This window comes from Eulemur rufifrons, chromosome 2 (assembly GCF_041146395.1).
Source record: "Eulemur rufifrons isolate Redbay chromosome 2, OSU_ERuf_1, whole genome shotgun sequence".
NCBI lineage: Eukaryota > Metazoa > Chordata > Mammalia > Primates > Lemuridae > Eulemur > Eulemur rufifrons.
Genome location: NC_090984.1, coordinates 56,622,706 through 56,644,740, shown reverse-complemented (window position 1 = coordinate 56,644,740; position 22,035 = coordinate 56,622,706). Strand labels below are relative to the sequence as shown.

At 41.4% G+C, this 22,035-nt stretch overlaps 1 protein-coding gene across 1 annotated transcript in view; it reads right to left on the bottom strand.

Moving 5' to 3' along the window:
* RYR3 (ryanodine receptor 3) overlaps nt 1–22,035 on the bottom strand; it is a 342,229-nt gene that overhangs the window by 222,705 nt on the left and 97,489 nt on the right. The window contains 6 exon segments of the mRNA XM_069492266.1: nt 2,148–2,389; nt 3,701–3,834; nt 9,978–10,096; nt 11,533–11,628; nt 13,575–13,710; nt 16,119–16,287. Coding sequence (XP_069348367.1) covers nt 2,148–2,389; nt 3,701–3,834; nt 9,978–10,096; nt 11,533–11,628; nt 13,575–13,710; nt 16,119–16,287 — 896 coding nt within the window.

The following is a 22,035-nucleotide window of genomic DNA, read 5'->3' as shown; positions in this document are numbered from 1 at the left end:
AAAGCTGAGTCACCAGCCCTCTTCCCCCCTTCTCCAATCACAAGAGCCACTGCCAGCAATGACTGGTGTGGGTCTGGAGCAACCAGTGTCCTTGCCTTCAGAGGAGATGGGACAGGAGGCATAAGGGGGAAGATGGGGCAGTGCAGCCTCCTGGAATGATGCTTCAGGTCTGGGAATGCACTGACAGCAGCCCTTTATGGATGCACCATGAGTGGCTTCTCTGCCTCTGACGCACTGATTATTCCTTCCTAAAAAGTCTACAAAGGAATCCAGGGATAGAGTACATACCCTACATAGTGCTGTTAGGTTTGGAAAAGACCAAGTAAATTTTTTCCTTTGAGAAAGATTAGTTTATCTTTGAAACAAGGGCCCAGCTTGTGTCATCCAAGGCTCTAGGTGTGCTTTACATTTCCTTAGGCAATCTCCAAGCAGAGCCCTCTTCAGGGATAGCCTGGGCTCCAGAGCACACTCCTGGGTTGTGGGGGTGAGATGGCAGGAGACGGGCAGCAATCAGCAGGGAGTATGGAAAGGATTTTCTCAAGTCAATCCCGGTCACTCCCTCACAGATTTACACTTAATCTTAGCCAAAAGGCCGAGAAGCAATCCTGCACCGATTTAACCCCACCAAACTCAGGACCTGCAAGTGTACGTGAGCATAATGATTCTTTCTTCCCAAATCACTCCCCCAGAGACAGCTTTCTGAGAACGGTATGACATCTGGTGATAACCTGAGCTAAAGGCCACTGCTGTAGAGCCCAACTCAGTGGCTCCATGATCAGACTCTGAGAGCAAAGAAGGGAAGATGCACCTTCTGTGAAGAATTAGAAAAGCTCAAGTTGTGAGGAGGAGTGAACAAGATGACTTTCACATCATTCTGCCATTTTGCTGCTGCTTTTGTCTGTGCCAGGCTGTGCTCTGGGACACACAGAACGTGGACAGAGGGAATGACCCAGGATAAATAAGTAAACAAATACATAAGTTTACAACCTTACTAAAAGTTTTAGAATATTTAAACTGAATGTAAAACAACACAAACAATAACAAAAAAAATCCCTATACTGACCAATTGAAAATAAAGACCAATTGCAGGAAGCATGGTATCAGGACCTGGGCTGACTTGATAATTGACACCAGGTCATTAGGTTTTATCCAGAAAACTAAGGAAAGAAGGAAAATGTGATGGGTTATGTAGTTCCCAGTTACAAAAGAAAATATATGGGTTTGTCTTATACAGGCAAACTTTCCCCTTGATTTGAGGAAGAATGTGTGTCATGGTTCTTTATGTAAGAGGCATGCAGCACGATGCTTATGTAAGGGATTTCTATGAGGTACACAATGTTTCCAATTGCAGTTTTGCCAAAGTTACAGGAAACACATACTTTGGACAACAGACAGAAGAGGTGGGGCTCCTGTTCTGGGTGAAAGTTAGTCTTGCATTTTTCACCCAAGAAGAAGAAAACTCATTCCTCCACAAGCACGCATGATGGTCATGCTTGCAAAAAGCATCAATACTTATCTAGAAAAAAAGGAAGACTTGAATCTTCTCAAGAGTTTAACACCTACTGTGTGTCTGGCACTGATCCAGACATTTTGTAAATTGTATTCATGAAGCAACAGGTTGTGTTGACGAGATTATGGACTTGTAGTCAGATGTGGATCCTTCAATCCTTCCCAGTGTGACTTTGAATAAATGCTAGCCATCTTTGTGCCTTAGTTTTCACATTTGTAACACAAGGTCAACATTTTCTACCTTAAGGGGTCATTGCAAGGATATAATGAGAGTAAAATGAGAGAAAATGTACAAAAATTATGTAGCTCACTGCCCAGTAAATAAATGCTGAGTCTCTCCTTCCCTGTCTGCTCATATAATCCTAACACTCCCATACAATAAGGACAGTACACATACAGACACTGATCCTGAGAAAAGTTAAGTGATCTTTATGAGGCAATAAGGCTAGGAACTATCAGAGTAATGGTACAGATGAGTCTCATTTAAATCTGATATTCTTTCCACCTAACCATCTAATTAGTTGAGACTCTTGAGTCTGTATCATTTCAACTGAAAGTGAGAATTTCAGCTTGTACAATTTGAGCCGCAGTCATTTCCAGTGAGAGGTTAGGGGCCAATACTTTGGCAAGGTACTCACCTGACCAAAGGTGAAGTCCATCAAAGCCATAGGAGTACAGGTCATCACCAACACCATTGCCTCCCCATCCTTCTCCACCTCCTGGGTACGGGGCATAGCCTGAGGAAGAGGCCCAGCCCACCCGCAGATGTGTGGGCTCTGCTGTTAGGAAGGGGTCCACTTGGTCGATAATCAGCTCAAAGTACCACTTCTTATACTGGGCAGAGCCCTCAGCGACTCCCAGGAAGATGTTTGGCCGGATACTGAAATTAAACATGGGACAAGTAACATCTACAGACCTTTAAGTACTGAGAAAGCAAGTTGAACTAGACCCATAGGAGGCACTGGCTTAGTTAAACCTAGGGCAAGAGCAATGCCATGGTTTTCCTATTGTTTGAAAGTAGAAAGAGCTTACAGCCTTCAATACTTGGTCAAGTTCTTAGTGGAAGATGTCAGAACAACACTAATTCCATTGTAAAATATAAAGGATGTCTCTTTCAATATTCTATTCAAGGCAATCTACATTTATTGAGTGCCAACCATGGGCAATGATGCCGAAAACGTTAACAGAGTTTTATGATTACAAACCCTTCTTTTATTTCTGTAAGTGAAAGAAATTACTCGAGTCCCATCTTCTGGTCAATTGGTTTAAGGAACCTCACTTTTATAACAGCTGCTTTGTTACTTAAGCATCATTAGTAACAATGGCCTCTCAAAACCATTAAGAAGCCACTACTAGGCGACCTTATTAAGGGCAAGAGGTTTTAATGTATCCACAAAGTGTAAAAGCTTTGGACAAATCACTTAGAGTTTTTATGTTTAGAATCATACTCTTAGAGATTTAGTGTTTTGGGGCTGGGGCTGTGTTCTATTTGGGATAGGTAAGGAAAAACCAAGCTGGCACCAAGAAGAAAGTAAGTCTATGTGATGGCTCAGGTCTGTGGACCACTCTACGCTACAGAGGGAAGGTTCTTTTCTTACTTTGTGGATTAGCATGTAGGCCTTGGTAAAAAGTGGCTAAAGAACCTAGGCCTGCCTCACTCAGGCCCAGTGAGTTTACATGTGGTTCATGTGTAGACTAGCATGCTGGGGGTCCTGCGGGGGCCCATGTTCTTCTAGACCCTCACAGATGGCAGTGGGGTAAATGGCCATGTGTCAAAGGATGCAAGAAACCACAGTGCCAACTTGGGACATCTGTTCTATTAAAAGATTTTAGAAAAAAAGGTTGGGATGTCAAAATAAATATGAATATATTATGTAGAAGGTACTAGAATTGCATTAACGTTTAAAATAAAACATGGTGAGCCACTTCAGGCCAAATTCTTCAGCCCTCACATGTTGTATATATTCTATCCTCAGCTGCTTCAAGGGAATAGTTTGAGAAATTCAGTTAAAGGGGCTGGAGTACAAAGGCCCTCGTCATAAAAAGAGCACATTTGCCTGGTCTTCAGTACTTGCATCACCATGGAAACTATGGGTGGGCAACTCTGGAGTTTAGATCATCCCTTTTTCATGCATGGAGACAAGAGGGACAGAACCACGAGTAGCATTCAGAACATCAGTGGTGGCCTTACCTGGTAACATCGTTAATCAGTCGTGTTTGCAGGAGCAGGTTTCTCCGGGGCAGCAAGTTGTCGCAGATCAGATTCTGGTTGGCTCTCACTGCAACCCCATTGCAGAGGCATAGGGAGCACAGGACATCTAGAACCTACATCAGGACATACCCAATAAACCTTAGGGCCACCAGGAGGGCACAGTGCGCAGGACACATGAAGGAAGAAGGAGTCCTGAAGGGTGGGGGGTAGGTGATGGGAGGAGAACCAGCTCAGAGCCACAGCATCCTCACTTTCCTTACCTGGAAGGAGTGAGTGACACTTTAGAGCCTACTGCCTCTTAAGGAAATGAGGCTGGACTTCCTTCTAGCCCTGATGCCCAAGTCTTGCACCCTTTCTCTCCAAACTATGCAAGCCACCTGTGGTCACTGTTCTATTACAAGTAGGCAAGAGACTGAAATCTGAAGACAGATTATCTAGGTTAATATCCCAGTCAGAGCCAGGTCTAGGGGATAGTGAGGCTTAGGGCACAAAATCCAGGCTCTGCTCACTCTTAGAGTCCTGTCAATGCAGGGAAGATTGACAGAAGATGGTCCACAGGTCTCAAACTGAAGCTTCAGGTCCTGCCCAGACCTGATGGTGCTCAGCACTGAGGATTAATAGGTGCCTGTTATGGTGGCTCTTAATGAAAAGACATTTAGATTCCCATTTGGCTAAGGTCCTTGCATGTAGCAGGCTTGGGAATCTTGTGTGGGCAGGGCAACGGCAGGCCAGATTCCTGTTCTTGGGTTTCTTGCTGTGAGATCATCAAAACTCATTAAGATACCCTTAAGTTCCTAGAAATCAGTATTCAAAATATTTCACCTGCTCTCCTCCTCCCATCTAGGAGGACAGAAAAACCTGCAAGAGCCCAGGGGGCCAATGAATCTAAGAGACCCATCATCCAGGCACTTCCACTCCTCATTTTCCAGCTGCCTGGGAAATGGGAACAGTCCCTGGTTGCTTTCTGCATGGTGGTCTTGCCTTTCCTCAGCCCTCGAATTGCACTGCATCTTCTTTCATTCAGATTTTGTGCTCCTACTGTGGCAGAGCCCACTGTGCGCCCTGTTCCTCCCTTCTACCAAACAGGGAGGAATGCGCAAACGGCAGTCGATAAATAGCAGCTGCGATGTGGCAGCCTTATTTCAGTCTTTCAAAGTGGCCACCAAAGACTCGAGGCTTAGTGGGGTTGGATGGCTTCAAGTTGTTGATGGCATTTGTATCCATAATTCTCACAAACCAATTTTCTACCTGACTCCCTGAATGTCAATTTCGTTCCAGATAAATACAAAGCACATTTATGGGACAAGCAGAAAAGAATCCCAAAGGCAGTTTTATGGGGGACTTTTACCATTACCACTCTGTGAAAGATATCAACTGTAGAAACTTGAAATCCAGAGGATAATTTCTCACCCTAAGAAAAGAGCCATAGATGGCCAGGAAATTAAATACTTTTCATCCGGCCTATCACACATTTTTATCTTTTTTGTGGTGGAGCGATGGCTGCAGGAGCCTGGCTGTCACAACCAGAGGGAAAGCAGAGCTTGATCCACATACAGCAGGAACAGTCAACAGAAAAAAGGCTGGCCCCATAAGCAGCACACAGCATATCAGAGCAGTGCCTTGCCTATAAATAAATGATGCCTCTTAAAGAATCTCAGTTGATGTTGTTTAGGCTTTGTTTTAGAAGGCATTTCTCCAGGTGAAACTGGGGAAGGAGGGCAAACTTCCCATTCTAAAAAAGTTCAAATAGTTTCTTTTTAAAAGAGAAAGGAGTGTAGACAGGGCCAATCCACCATGGGTGGCACATGTTGTGCCTAGGGGTCATCTGTACTTGCTGATGAGGGAGCATCTCAGTGGCCTCTGCAACACTTGGCTGGCCCAGTGTCCTTCCCCTGAGCACACACAGAAGCTGCATTTCCCAGCCTCCCTTGCAGGCACATGGGGTCATGTGACTGAGTTCTGCGCGCGCGCGCTCTCTCTCTCTCTTTCTCTCTCTCTCTGTCTTGCCAGCTGGATGTAGAGATCCAACAAAGGCTTCCAAAGCCCAAGGGTCCCCTCACTCCAAGTACGATCCCTGGGCCGGCAACATTGGCACCACCCAGGAGCTTGTTAGAAATATAGATGCTCAGACCCTCCAGACTTACTGAGTCAGAGCCTTTATGTTAACACGATCCCCAGGGGATTCAGAAGCACATTACAGTCTGTGAAGCCCTAAGGGGATGGTGAAGCCACCAATTGAAAGGAACATGTTTCTGAATGACCACACAGGATGGAGCCCTCCTGCTGACTGGCTTTGGACTGTGACATCAGCAAAAATAAATCTTCACTGTGCTAAGCCACTGAGACTACGGGGTTGTCACAGGAGTGAGGTCTCCCTACTCAATGGCCCATCTGGTGGAGTTCATTTGCTCCTGGTTGTAATCATTGTCTTCACTGATATCATGTTTCATTCAAGAGCATCTCATCTTGCTTTTATCTCCACAACTCTATGCTAAACACAGGTTTATGTGGGAATTCTTTAAAGATAAGAAATACATATTACATATCCATGGAAACATTGTTTGGCTGTTGCATGTTATTATCAGCTTTCAACTAAAGAAGTCTTATTAAAAAAGTGCTAACTAAACTTATTCTGTGACTTTTACATCAAGTCCTATATTTGAGAAATGAGTACTTTGCAGCCCCAAGGAACAGACTTTATTCTTCCTGTGGATGAGAACTGAATGGCTGGGAATGCTTTTATGTTGCCTTGACTGCCGGGAAACTCTGATTTTATGGAGTTTTTGTAGCAACTATGTGGGAGTTCATGGTGTGCTCACTTGCATTCCATCCTTTCTCGACCCAGGCTACACCTTTGATTTTGACTTATGCTTTCTGGGGACCAAGGAAATTACTATTTTACCATATATTTTTCTCAAAGGTGGCCCCAAGTCCTTGTGAAACAAAGAAAATAATAAAAAATATTTATCTGTGACAACCTTGAGTAGGTTTAAAGTTAAGGTAGCTTTAGGGGCAAGTATAAACGGCATATTTTATTTTTATTAATAGAAGATCATTCCATAGAAAAGTTACAGGGTGACTGTCATAATCCTCAGCAATTATTCTTTTTAACCAAACAATAAAATCAGTGCTACTAACATAGTGTTTTTACCACTGATAGGGCATCTGTTGGATGAGATGAGGCCTGGACATATATGTAAACTTCCATCAAGTCAAGGTGAGACAGGAATGTATTCTGGCTCTATTCATTCATTCCTTTTATTTATCAAATCTTCAACAAATGTGTAAGTGCCTGCCATGCATAACATATGGGCTTGGCATTATGGGGATTAAAAAGATGGTTCCTACCATGAAGGACCTTACAGTTAGTAAGAGAAATATACATGTAAAAATAACTGTAATGAAAGGTAGATCGGAACCATTGTTACAACAAAGAATTTGTCATATGGGTAGAGGACAGGAGACCAATTCCAACTAGAACCAGAAAAAGCTTCCTGGAGGGAGTGGTACTGAAACTAAGTTTTGTAGGGCAGATAAAAATTTCTTTTTATATTTTTAACTGATCAGGTAAGAATTTTGATGGGTACCGGAATAACGGGCAGTGAGGAGGTGCTGAAGGATATACAAGAGCAAAGTCACCGGGAAGACAAAGGGCAGAGAGTGTGCAGAAAATAGGAAGTGGGCACTGCACCCTGCTCCTGTCCTCTTCTCTCCAAAGACTGTGGTCTTTCCCTGTAACTTTTTGACTTCAAATCTGATCATGCTTAGATGAGTGGCAATGATTTCCATGCAACGGATAGAGCTAAAACTTAAATATTTTAGAGAGGAAGTGAAGGTAAAATAATCACTACAATTACGTATAATGTCAATTCTAAGCATGTGGTTAGAGGTAACGTGGTACAGAAAGGGGTTCCTCAAACCCTTGAGATATAAAAACCCTTTCAAAAGAAAAAATGCTATGATGCTAGGGAGCACTTTCATAATCATAAAAATTAAAACACAAAATTAAACATTCTCACAGAACGTGTTCACAGACTGCAGCTTGAGAAACACTGGAAAGAATATTAATCTTTTAGTTCTAGGCTGTCATTAATTAGCTGTGTGGCCTCTGGAAAACGGCTTAACAGCTCAGAGCTCATGTCCTGGCCTTCTTTCTGCCTTTGTGAGGTAGAAACACTAATGCTGCTATTTCATAGGGTTATAACGAGGGCTAACGAAGAGGCACGTGAACACTGGGAGCAGTACCTAGCATTTGTTAAGAGCAAAATAAATGTCAGCTATCATCACTATTGTTGTTCTTGTTGCTGTGGCTATAAAATTTTGTGCATTTTGAGTCACCGTCTTCAGAGAAAACTAAAAGAATGGGTCAGAGACTCTTGAAAACCTAGGACTAGAGAAAACAGAGCATCCTGGAGAGGGTATTTCCTTGGCATTCTCCAAGCAAAGATAAAGTGTCACCGCGGAGGCCTGGCTACACTCAGCACATTCTTTGTGAAACTTCCACAAATACGTTGGCGATGATTTGAGCCCGGATTTCTCTTTGGAAATAAAAGCTATCGAACTGAATAATCTCTAAGGGAGGATCTGAATTCATGGCAAACCAGCCTTCACCCAAAAATCTATCAAAAGATAAAAAAGGGGACATCCTTGAGGAGATGTATGTACCAAGATCACATTGCTTCAACTTTCACAACAATTGCCATAATTTCTCTAACTGCCTTGGCTCTAGAAAATTAAAGACTATTCTGCTAGTACGCTTGGATAGCACATGACATCAGGGCTTGATTTCTAGTAAAGTACTTTGGCTGACTAGGCCTCAGTTTTCTGTGGAATGGGCAGAATAGTAGTTGACTTGCCACCAAGTGACATCCATTAAATGCTCTGTGGCAGAAGGAAGCCATAACAAAGCCAGTTATTAAGCGCATGTGTGGAATGATCAAAAAGAAGCCTCTGGGGTAATGAAACGAGAGCAGCTTTCCTGTCAAAGAGCTCTGCTGACATCTGCATGTGGCTCACGGCCCCTGTGTTACTTGGCTGCTTATCAATTATTCTTATTACACTTTGCAGACAGAAAGGAACATGTTGGAACCCGGAGAAGCTGGGCCGGAGCTGAAGCCTCCTGCCTGCTTTTGATTTACCATATTTGGGAAAGTAATTACAAACCCCAAGTCTTTCTTTCTGTTCTTTGCCAAACAATGTCACACGTGCTGAGGACCATGGCTTTTCTGCTTCCTGAGGATGATGCACATCATGCAGTCTATGCTGCTGAAGGTCATTCTCCTGGACTCACTGAGACAGGTCTCAAATATGCAGTCCCCTAAATGATGGTGAGCAGAGAGGGCCAGTGATCAAGCAGAGTTCTCTCTACTCTGCAGAAGAACAGCTGTGGTCCCACATGTCCAATCATGCCATCGGCTCTGAAATACACCCCCTCGGCCTTCAAGTATCTCACCTGCTCCCTAGTCCATCAGCATGGTAGTCCCTTCCCCTCAGGTATGGTACAGATGTTGAAGCATCAGGATAAAACTCACCATATTTTAACAGATTTTCCCCATAGGTCATTGTGTCTTAGAGATATAATTTCATAAAAATAGAGGTGTTAGAACTATAGGAGATCTCAAAAAAAAAAAACACGGACACAGCATTCCACCTTAGTGAGGTGGCACTGTCTCCATTTTACAGATGAAATAACTGAGACCCAAAGTCTTACAGTTGTTTTGTATCGAAAGAAGGGACCAACAGCTTCAGTTCTCTTGCTTACTAATGCAGAGATTCATTTACTTCATTTGGTTTGACTCAAGGTAAATCTGATTTTGTTTAATACCAAACCATGTTGCCAGGACTTTTGACACCATTTTTGATTTGATTTTTGCATATCCTCTCGGCACAGCGTGGCATTAGCTATTTCACTACTCAGCTCCTAGACTGTAGGGTGGGAGCCAGTACTGTGCAGCTGGCTTTGTACAGGGCCTACCGAGTACCCCACAAGGAGCTGGGGCTAAGAGCTAAAGAGGATGAGTGGGCCTTGGGGAGCTGGTGGAAACCCAGGGAGACCATCCAAGATCCACTGTGTCTATCCAGCTTGGAGGGTGCTCAGAGGCAAGGTAGGTCTTTCCCCCGTTTTCCAAGGCTTTTATCAAAGTCAAGAAAGACACTAGTCAATGTGCTCTCAGTAACACACAATAGTTAGCAAGTGCTGGAGAGGGAAAAGCCAGGCAAAGTCAATCACTGTTTGGGTTCTTCTTTACAAACTCACCTTGTGATTCCGCCCATGCTTATCCAACAGGGAGATGATGGACTTGATGTGGCCCTCTGCTATCAGATTTAAGGCTTCTGGGCTTTCAATCAAGATGCAGTGCAAAACTTCCAAGATACCTACATGAATAGCACAAAAATCATTTGGATATTAAATAGCCTGCAGAAGACCATAATTTAGAAACCTAAGAGTGAACAGATCATCCTGAGGGGACAGAATATAATCAGTTCTTTGAATCTATTAAATATTGGGAGCCAGAAGAAAGATGCATTCATCTCTGATAGACTTCAGCAGCGCCTGGGGGCCAACTGTCTGTAATTGAGAGGCGAGTTCGATTCAGCACTAACCCCATCTTCCTTTTCCTGGACAAAGACACAATTCTAGTATGTCAAAATATAGAGAAGCATCTGTAAAATGAAATTTTTAATTTGATCAAACCAAACAATACTTTATTTAAAAGTAGATATAAAAGGAAATACCCAGTTTATTATAAATTCTAAAGGTCATTCAAGTAACTTAGAAAATATTCTGAGTTTCTCCCAAATAAGAATTTTTCTAGAAACAACCTCGGAAATTATTTTTATTTTAGGTGCACTAGTGCATCAAACAAACTATAAGATCACAAAATAAACTATATTTGGCTTTGTCCCCTTTTTCTTGGCACACTGGATAGTTTTCTATGTTAAGTGCAAGGGTGACATTGTGACGAAAATTCAAAGGAAGTAGTTAGCCCATAGCTTCATTGGTTTTATTAAGAAAATTTCTTTTGATTGTGTTTTTTATCAAGGTTTTCATAAACTATCCTGAAATGTAATCTAGTCCATGAGAGGAGGAACTGAAGAAAAGAGAGGCTTAGGAAGACAGGTGCGTAGGTGGATGGTCCTTGGGGTCCCTCCCTTGGCCGGTCTGTTAAAGCAGCTGCCAGCTCTAGACTATGAGAAAAGCATCAACCCCTTCAGCTTCCCCGAGAGGGGCCTACACCTGCCATGTTCACTCATCTCGCAGGAAGCAGACTGCTGAGCTTCACGGTGTGGTCACTTATCAACGATGACCATACTCTCAGCTTAAATTCTCTGTGAGTCATTATGAAGGGCTATTGATATGAAGTGTGATTCTGGGGGAAGATGGAGGGAGAGAGGATAATCATTTTCCCTCTTATTCCACAGTCATCTTCAATCCTGCTTTTAACTAAAATAGGACAATGCAGAAAGAAGGTTTAGAAAACCAGAGAGTAAGAGTACAGTGTGAGTTAGAAGGAGACCAGGATCGCTGGGTTGGGATGATTAAAGGACCCAGGGAGTGAAGATGAAGGCATAAAGTAAAAAAGTAAACAAAAAAGGAGGAATTGTTGAAGTCTCGGGTAGAGTTACTAAATAAAGTTGTATGGGTGCCAGGAAGCCTGAGGACTTTGATTTGTTTGTTCCTTTTTTTTTTTTTTTAATTATTTGAGACTTGCTTGTAATCCAGCGGAAAAGATTCAACTTTGTTTTCTTTTTTTACAGAAAGAAAACAAAAGTGCATCTTTCTCTACTAATAGTTTTCTGTCAATTCTTACCTGAGGAAGATTCTAGTCTGTCCAATTTACTGATTAGCCAATCAAGGTTATTGGAGAATTGAGCGCAGTTGTTTCTGTTTCCGCGAATGAGAGCAGCTGCAAACAAGCAGACACTTGATCACGGAGGGTCAAGGGCATAATGATGGGCATAAGAACTTGGAAAGCTGTTGAGCACTTCACCTGCTTAGCAATTAAAAGGAACTGAATGACAATCTTATCCTCCTACCCCTTCAATACAATTCTGTTTCTATGTTTAGAAGAGTAAAAATCTAGTTCACTCACTCACTCAACAAGTATTTCCAAAGAGTCTGCTATGTACCAGGCCCCTGTCCAGTTGCTGGGACTACAGCAATGGGGCAGGAGGAGGAGATTCCCTGCCTTTATCAAGTAGGGGATGGAGGCAATGAACCCATAACTTAATACAGTGACTTCAGACAGTGACACACAAGAATTTAATATCTGCTTGGTTACTGACTTAAGAACTCAACTTCTTGCAATGTTTTCTTAAATCTAGCTGGAGATTTGTTATTCTTCAGGACTAAAGGAAGGTGTCCCAGTGAACATTGCTGGAAAGGTCAGTTACACTAACAGATAAACAATAACAGCATGTAACTACAAAATATCTAAAATGTAGCACTCTATGACAGTGGTTCCAGAAGTATAGTCCCTGGGTCAGGGACTCTAGCATCACTTGAGAACTTGTTATATATGCAAATTCTCAGGCCTTATCCAAGATCTACAAAATTAGAAACTCTGGGGTTGGGGCATCTGTATTTTAACCAGCCCTTCAGCTGATTCTGATGCCTGTTCATACTTGAAAACCATTAGCAGATGATATTGCAAAGAGAGGGAAAGAATAGGCTGTCGTTAGAGTTTTACCAATCCAGACCAAGGAACCCTCCCCTCCAGTAGATGCAAATCTGGAACAAGTCCATGTAAATTGATTCGCCCCCAAGTACCTGCCCTTCATGAAGTTGGTTTTCATGGACTGGGATTTTTTACCGAGGCTGATACATGGTAAGTTTAAGATAAGCAAAGGCTTTATCCAGGGCCTCTGCTTTCCATCCCCACAGTCGGTGGAGGGCAGAATTCCGTCTGAGCTCCTAACCTGATTTTCAGGTCAGCTGCAGCAAGCGGGTTAAGCGTGAGTCCTGGAGTCAGACTGCTGGGAGTTAAGCCACAGCTCCATCTCTTACTAGGTGTGTAACCTAAGGTTATGAGCTTCTCTGTGCCTCAGTTTCTTCATCAGCAAAATGGGGACAGAAAAGTAATGGTGCCTCAAAGTGTTGCTTGCAGGATCAAAAGAGATATTCCACTACTTGGCACACAGAGCTCAATAAATGTTAGCTATTATTGTTGTATTAATAACTACTGGGTTTCGGCTGTGTCACTACAATATGCTAGAGTTTGAGCAACTCCTGGTGGCCACCTTCTTGCACAGGCTGCTACTGTCTGCTTGCTGTCTCCCTCCCACCGGCTGGCAGCCCAGACCGGTGGGATGAACCTGTTACAGCAGGCACCAGAATATGATCTCAAGCTCAGCACTGTGAGAAGAAAGGCTGGATTCTGGAACATACTTACTTCCTGCCTTTTTGTTTCCACCAAAATAAAATAACTAATAGGCCAAATCAGCAGAAATCATAACTGACTGACAAGTGGATGGGCACAGAATTTAAGAGAATAACAATCCTCAAAGTGCAGGTGACATCTTTGCAAAAGTTTAAAACTGGAAGACACCATACATGTGTTCTAATCTCACTTCCTCATTTAAAGATAAGGAATTAAGGTTCAGGGAGTGTCACTATCAAGGGTTTCACAGGTAGTTTTGCAAAACTGATCCCCCTCTGCTTCCACTTGCTGCTGACTTCTTGCTCTGAGTTTGGGAAGCACAATAAGCTATTAGTTAACAAAATGAACAGCTGGGTTAAAAATCAAATGGTTAACAAAAGGCTTCAAAGGAGGAAGGCTAGCTGACAGTCCTGGGTTCTCACGTGGCAATCCCTTGGAAATCTTCCCAGGGAGAGGGCGCTGTGTACACTTACCCAGCAATTTGTAGAGGAGGTTCAGAATTTCTTTCCAGGCCGTGCCACTTTCTTCCCTGGCAATCCCTGCAAAGTGTGCTACGCTATTGTAGATATTTAAGCGATCGATGCAATTTAAGACAAGGGCCAACATTCCCTGAGAAGGAGAGTTGAGGAAAGAGTAAACATCCTGATTAAAAAGCAGAATCCCTTTTGCTCTTTCCCCTCCCATGTCATTCACCTTTTAGAGCTGATAACACTAATATGCAAACAGACCTTCATGGTGTCAGTTGGGGTTTTGGTTTTTTCCTCCTTAAAAACAAAATATGCATTTTTATGCCTCAGAGACCTAAATAGCATCTATTTGGGGAATGAGTCAGCAGTCTCTTCAGACGGTTTGCCCCCACGTGTTCAACTCAGTCCAAGGACATATTGAGGAAGAGGGAGCGTGAATGAGTCTCCCAAAAACCTGCTTTCCGTCTGGTGTGAAGTGATTCTGACTCACACAGAAACAGCTCTGGATACAGTACCTGTTTTTCCCTTAAATCGCAAATAAGTGCAAGAAGTTCCATTCAGATGTACAAGACAATTATGCTTGCTTCCTCCCCGAAAAAATGTAGAATTTAGAGACAATAAGACCAAAAGAGGATTTTCAGCTACTTTTCCAGCTTTTCATTTCACCAGAATAATGTACCTTGTACCCCACTTCATAGGTAAGTTTTTATCCCTCACCCCCTCCCATCCCCCTGCTTCTGAGTTTCCAGTGTCTTTTACACCACTTTATGACCATATATACCCATCGTTTAGCTCCCACTTATTAGTGAGAACATGTGGTGTTTGTGTTTCCATTCCTGAAATACTTCACTGAGGATAATGTTCCATTTCCATCCAAGTTGCTACAAATGACATTATTTCATTTCTTTTCATGGCTAAGTAGTACTCCATGGTATATATAAACCACATTTTCTTTGTCCACTTATCAGTTGATGGGCATTTAGGTTCATTCTATACCTTTGCAATTGTGAATTGTGCTGCAATAAACATTTGGGTACAGGTGTCTTTTTGATATGACTTTTTTTCCCCTTTGGATAGATACCCAGTAATGGGATGACTGGACTGAATGGTAGGTCTACTTTTAGTTCTTTGAGGAATTTACATACTATTTTCCATAGAGATTGTACTAATTTATAGTTCTACCAACAGTGTATAAAACATTCCTTTTTCATGGAATCCATGGAATCCATCCATGGCAACATCTATTTTTTTTTTATTTTTTAATAATCACCATTCTGATGGGGTAAGGTGGTATCTCATTGTGGTTTTAATTGCATTTCCCTGATGACTAGTGATGTTGAGCATTATCAGGCTAATTTATAATACTATGCCATCTATTAAAAACATCTGTGCCTAGATGTGCTTAAAGAGTGGGAGGGAGATAGTTAATGCAGTTTCAGCGGCTTAGAAGGTACACACCAAATGCCTCCATGGTTAAAGTGCACTTAGATCAGAAGACTGAGCAGGGATGGTTCTACATTCCACTCCACTAACTTTGGAAATGCCTAAGAGACAAGCTGTGTCTTGAGACATGGTGGATTCTGAAGTATAACCATGGCCTGTTAGCACCAGATCACTACATCCAACTTCGGAGAAGGCTGTAACGTGTCCAAGGTCATACACAGTCAGGAATGGAGCCAGAATGAGAGCCTGGGTCTCATTAGCCCCCAGTCCAGGCTATACCTCCAGTGATTCAGATGCTCAAATTCTGACATAAAACCTAGCATCCTCTGTATCTTTCAAAACAGCTTCTCGGGCATTCCTGTTGTGGGAAAATCTAGGCACTGATTTTTTTTTTTTTTTTTTTTTTTTTTGTTGTTGTTGAGACAGAGTCTCACTTTGTTGCCCAGGCTAGAGTGAGTGCCGTGGCGTCAGCTTTAGCTCACAGCAACCTCAGACTCCTGGGCTTAAGCGATCCTACTGCCTCAGCCTCCCGAGTAGCTGGGACTACAGGCATGTGCCACTATGCCCGGCTAATTTTTTCTATATAGATTTTTAGTTGTCCATATAATTTCTTTCTATTTTTAGTAGAGACGGGGTCTCGCTCTTGCTCAGGCTGGTCTCGAACTCCTGACCTCGAGCGATCCACCCGCCTCGGCCTCCCAGAGTGCTAGGATTACAGGCGTGAGCCACCGCGCCCGGCCGGCACTGATATTTTTTAAATAGGCTTCATAGGTAATTCTGACATTTCCCAAAATTTGGGAATCACAGCCAATGCCATGTTCTAACAGCTGAAATTTACTGAAAATGGATTTTGGATACACATGTGGCACGGAAGCTTTAAAACATAGGCTGGTTTGAATGGGCCACCATTGCTAGTACAACCAGAATCGGCTGGCAGGGAAGGTCTGCGTCCAATAAATCCTTTTCTTCCCAGCTTCCGAACCTCTTTCTTGTTCTCCAGCTCTTTTATAAACATGCACATGTATAGAGACAAAGCTAAATTACAGTCACCTAGAGATATTTTAGCTCTGGACACAAAGAGAATCTCAACTTTTTGTTCTGACTTACCTCTTCCTTGAAAAGATTCTGTCTGTTTTTGAGTGAGCGGAGCTTGTTCTGCTTGTCTTCATGCCGCATCTCCTCCTCTGGGGGCTGGAAGTAGGCAATCAAGTCCTGCAGGGTCTGTAGGACCTCTTCTGTGGGCAGGGTGACGGGGGCGGCTGCGCGATTGTTTCCACTAGAAACCATGAGATTGACATGGCTCAGGCACCAGCCACCAGCAGGACCCTGACAAGCCCCCACTGGGTCCTGCTCCTAGTGGCCCCACACTGCACCCTGAGCTGCTTCCTAGGGGGTAGTCGCTGCGCCAACAGCTACAAAACAAAGTTTGCCAGCCAATGGAGCAGCGGAAGAGAATATTGGGTTTTGATTTTAAATCTATTTCATAAACAAAGGGAAATGACTCCTTTTAGCCCATTCGTTTTCAAGCAACTTATAACTCATCCTATTAAAACTGCTGTGATATTTCAGCACCTAGCATCACATAGGTCTTCACTAAATGTTTAGTGTTGATTTTTTTCTGTAATCTAAAGAGGGAACTTCAACTGTGATGAAGACAGTGACTTTTCCATCTGCAGCAGATGTTTCCTTCCCTTTTATTTACCTGTTTGTCTGCCACACTTTTTCTCTTTAAATAAAAAACACTTTTAAAAATAACAAACTTATTAACCCACAGTTCTTTTAAACTATCACCCCTTCTTCTTGGAACTGGTTAAACATGAGACTGGAAGGATTTCCACCAATGGGTCTCTCCATCTATTTTCTCTGCTTGTCTCTCCCCACGTTCCCCTCTCTGTCTCTCTCTTCTGATATCTCTGCATGTGCTTTTCTCTCCACGTTTCCATGTGTGCATGCAAATACCTGCTTTCCCTCTCCCATCTGCTGATGTCTCCTTTGCCGTCTGTATCCATGTGTCCTTCCTCTGACCTTCTTCTCCCTGTTCCCTCCTCCCCTTCCCAGCATCTCCCCATCTCTCAATGTCTGTCTGCTTTGATGCTTGCTCCTCTTTGTTTCTCCATGTCGCCCCCAAGCTCATGGGACTGGGCCTCCCATCTCTCTCTCCCTGTTGTGTTCTTCCTGTCTTGTGGGTATGTCCCTGTCTCTTTTGGTTTTATTTTTCCAAAATTTTTGTAATTAAATCCTTTCAACACAGAGACCACAAGCCACCACAGATATCCAAATGAGGCTTTATTTTTCCATCCCTTCAAGGGGTACATGTATGAGCCTCTCAGAGGGCAAAGGCTAAGAAGAGGAAGGAGAATGGACCCATCTGCTGTGGAGTTGCATTGTTAGGCCCTGAGTGACCGAGAATTGGCTGATTATGTGAGCAACATCAGGTCTGCTCCTTGAGGGTCAATTTCCAATGAGTTCTCCTTTGCATTGTCAGTGTATTTGTTTAGTCAACCATTGTTGTATATTAATCTGGACTCAGGCTAAGAAAAGATTGTCAGCTAGGTCCAAAACAAAGACTCAACAAGCTCTGAAAACACTCAGGCTGTAAGGTGATAATAATTCCAATTTTTGTACAGAAAAATGCCAAGTGCATGCAATGCGGGTGGAACATGAGTGAACGATGAGCTTATTGCAGGCAAGGAAGTACTTCTCTGTGTGTACTCAACTCCTGGCAGTGCTTGGCCCATGGCAAGTCTTCAGCAAGTGTTTGCAAGTGACTACCTGGGATACTATTCGACAAAAAAAATAGTGAGGAAGAGAATGCCATGAGGACACGAGAAGAAGGTTTGGGAATACAAAACTCAATCCTACATGACTTCCCACTTCTAAATTCAGTGAAGGAATGAATATATTTTACTCCATATCTTGGTCCAGTTCTAGGTCTTGCCTTTTTTTATTTTTTTTTATTTTTTTAACATTTTGCTTTTACCAGAGACACTGAGGCTGGTTAAGAATAATTCTTTACATGATAGAAAAAGATGAAAACAAGAGGTTTATAGGCATTTTCGTAGCTTGCTGGAGCAGCACACGTACTGTACAGGGAGCTGGAAATGCAAGGTTTTAGTCTTGCCACTGCCATTAACCGTGCGATATTTGGACTGTCTCTAAACCTCTTGTGCTTCAATTTTACACCTGGAAAATAGGAAAGGCACACTCTATGATTGCCAGCCTCCCTCACATTTAATTTTTTGTTCTGTGGATTCTCATGGCTGGATCACTTCATCTTGCCCCTTGAGGAAACATCAATATTATAGTCCATTGAACTGAGACAGACCCATTGTTTTGGCACTGGGGACAGTGGTGGAAATAGCCATGACCTTTGAACAGCCTCAGGGTGTTCACAGTCTACTTTGGAACCCCAGAGTAAAGCCAAATGGGCAGGGACGAGATGGTGTCTCAATTCAGAAATAACTACAATTGGCACCTGTGTCATCCCAGCTTTTTTCAACTTCCTGCAGCCCCTGTCTCACTATATTCTTGGACTTTTGCCAATGAATTCTTTTGTTAAGCTCAAGTGAGATCCCACGTGATTCTGCATATTTACCATACCATGACCATAACATAATTATGTATATATTGTTTCCCTACTAAGCTTAAACTCAGAAGGCAACAGGCAGTATCTTTTTCCCACCAGGATTTCTGAGACTCTTTAATCCACTGCATTGTTCATTTGCCCTAGTAGACCAGTCCCCAGCAACTCTACAGAAGATCATGAGGCAGGACGAAGAAATTTTAACCTTTCTTTTTTCATTGTTCTTGTTTTATTCACTCCCTATTCCTTTAACCATAATTTGCTCTCGCAAAAAGGCTGCCCCTCCTTCTGCTTTCCAAGCGTACAAAAGCATGCACTGCTGGTTTCTCAAAAGAGATGGGAGAAGAATCTGCTTCCAAAATATTTTTTCCTCCTTCACTTGCTAGCTCTTGCAAAATCCAAGTACTATGACTTTAGCAGCCCACATCCCTTCTGCACTGATTTTGTTTTTCTTTGTCCGTCCTTCCTTTTTTCCTAAAACATCCTGTGGCTGGAAGAATCAAGAATTTCTCCATTGAGGGGAGGACTTCTAGAATAGCTGAGAGAGGAACTCAGTAAATCCTCTCTTGCACAAAACTATGATGAAACTGGACAAAATAATCAAAAACAACCAATTCAGGACTCTGGAAATTGACCATAGGCATAAAAAAAATATCAAGTGGTTTTTGTATTTTAAAAATTGATCAGCCTTGGTAAGAACAGTGAGAGTCTATGGTGTTCCAGCCTGCGGATGTTTCCATCTCCTCCCCTGCTTCATGGCAAAGAGGCTCTAACAGGGTGGGGTAAGCCATGTGTAAGGCCACACGCACGCTCAGGAAGGACTGGAGAGGGCCCTACCTATCCATCTCTGGCTGAAGGTGAGGCCCCATGCAAACAGAAAGTAAAATCCAGGACAGAAATATAAACGGCCTGAACCTTGAACATGTCATCCAGCTCACACTCAAATTCAGAGGCAAATGGTTGCAGGCTTGCATTATAAGAACTATTAATGCTAACAAAAAGTCTTTCAGTATGAAAAAGAAAATGATACCAAAAGTAACTAGAATCCATACAAAGACATAAAGAGTACTGGTATAGGTAATTATCTAGGCAAATATAAAATACAATATAAATATATATTTTCTCTTTTGTTCTTGCAATTGATTAAAAAACAATTACATGAAACAATTATAAAACTCTATTGCTGAGATCATATATGAAGATGTAATATACATGGCGATATTGTCACAAAAGAAGGAGAGAATAGAACAACGTTAAAGCAAAGTTGCTTTCTTTTAAGTTAGTATTAATTTGAAGTAGATTTCAAGTTAAATAGAGTTCCCTAGAGCAACCACTAAGAAAATAACTCCAAAAAGTATTTCAAAAACCCAGCAAAATACTTAAAATGGTACACTAGAAAATATCTAACACAAAAGAAGGCAGTTAAGAAGAAACAGAGGAACAAAAGAAGGACATGAGACAAAAACCAAACAACAAAATGACAGACATAAATTCAACTATCTGAATAATTATATTAAATATAAATGGATTAAGCATACCAATGTAGGGGAGATATTGTCAGGCTAGATTATTAAAAAAAAAAATCCAAATGTGCTATTTACAAGAGACACACTTCAGATTCAAAGACATAAATAGGTTGAAAGTACAAGGATTGAAGAAGATATACCATGCAAACAGAAACCATAAAATCTACATGTAAGATATCTGAAGTGGCGCTACATAATAGACCAAAAATGTTCATAGAGAAAAAAGGAAGATGGTTTACAATTACAAAAGAGTAAATTTATCAGAAAGATATTATACCTATCATAAACATGTAAGTGCCCAACAGAGACCAAAATATGTGAAGCAAAAACTGACAGAAGCGAGATAGAAGATTACAAATTCAGTAATAATTAGAAATGTTAATATCCCATTCCCAAGCAGTTAATGTAACGTACCATATTAAAGAAGGGCAAAACTATATGATCGATCGTATCAACAGACAAAAAAAAAAGCATTTGACAAAATCTAATGTTCATTCAAGAAAAAAACTCTCAACAAACTAGGACTAGAAGGGAACTTTCTCGACCTGATAAAGAGCATCTACAAGAACCCTACAGTCAATATTACATGTAACAGTGAAAACCTGAATGTTTTCCCTCTAAGATCACGAACAAGACAAGAATGTCTATTCACACTGCTTTTATTGCACACGATAGTAGATGTTCTAGCCAGTGCAATCATGCAAGAAAAAGATATAAAGGGCCTCCATATTGGAAAAGAAAAAATAAATCTCTCTTTATTCAAAGATGACATAATCCTGCATGTAGAAAATTCTAAAGAATCCACACACACACACACAGCCCACCAGAACTAATAAACAATTTCAAATGAGTCACAGAATACAAGATCAATAGTTTAAAAACTCAATTTCTTTGCATCAGTATTTCTATATACCAGTGAAGTATAATCTGAAATGAAATTAAGAAAATACTTCTATTTTTAGTAGCACCAAAAAGAATCAAATACATAGGAATAACTGTCACAAAATTACAAAATTTTTGTACTAAAAACTACAGTATCTTACTGAAAGGAATTAAAGAAGAATAAACAAATGGAGAGATATTCCACATTTGAGGATTGGAAGATTTAATATTACGAAGATGATAGTCCTCTAAAACTTATCACTAGATTCAGTGCAATACCTTTCAAAATTCTAGCAGGATTTCTTTTTGAAATTGACAAATTCACCCTAAAATTTACATAGGAATGCAAAGAACCCAGAAACACCAAAATAGTTTTGAAAAGAAGTACAAAATTGGAGGACTCACTCTACATGATTTCAATACTTACTATAAAGCTACATTAATCAAAACATGTTGTTTTGGAATAATGACAGATATATACATCAATGAAATAGAAGAATCTAGAAATAAATTTCCACATTTATGGTCACTTGACTTTTGATAAAGGTGCCCAGGCAATCTGATGAGGAAAGGTAGTCCTTTCCGGCAAATTGTGCAGGGACAATCTGATATCCATATGATCCACATGCAAAAGGATGAATTTAAACCCTTTACCACATATCATGCACAAAAATGGACTTAAAATGGATCACAGACCTAAATGTAAGAGCTAAAATTCTAAAACTTTTAGGAAAAAAATAGGAGAAAATCCTGGTGACTCTCGGTTGGGTAAAGAGTTCTTAGATATGACATTAAAAGCACAACTCATGAGCAAATATGTTAAATTGGACTTAAAAAAATAAAAACTTTTGTGCTTCAAAAATACCATGAGAAGAAAGGCCACAGACTAGAAGAAAATATTTGTAAATCATAAATTCAGTAAAGAACTTGTAACCAGAAGATAAAAAGAACTCTCAAATCTCCAGTTGAAGACAAATGACCCAATTTTAAAAAGGCAAAACACTTAATTACCTTTTACCAAAGAAGATATATG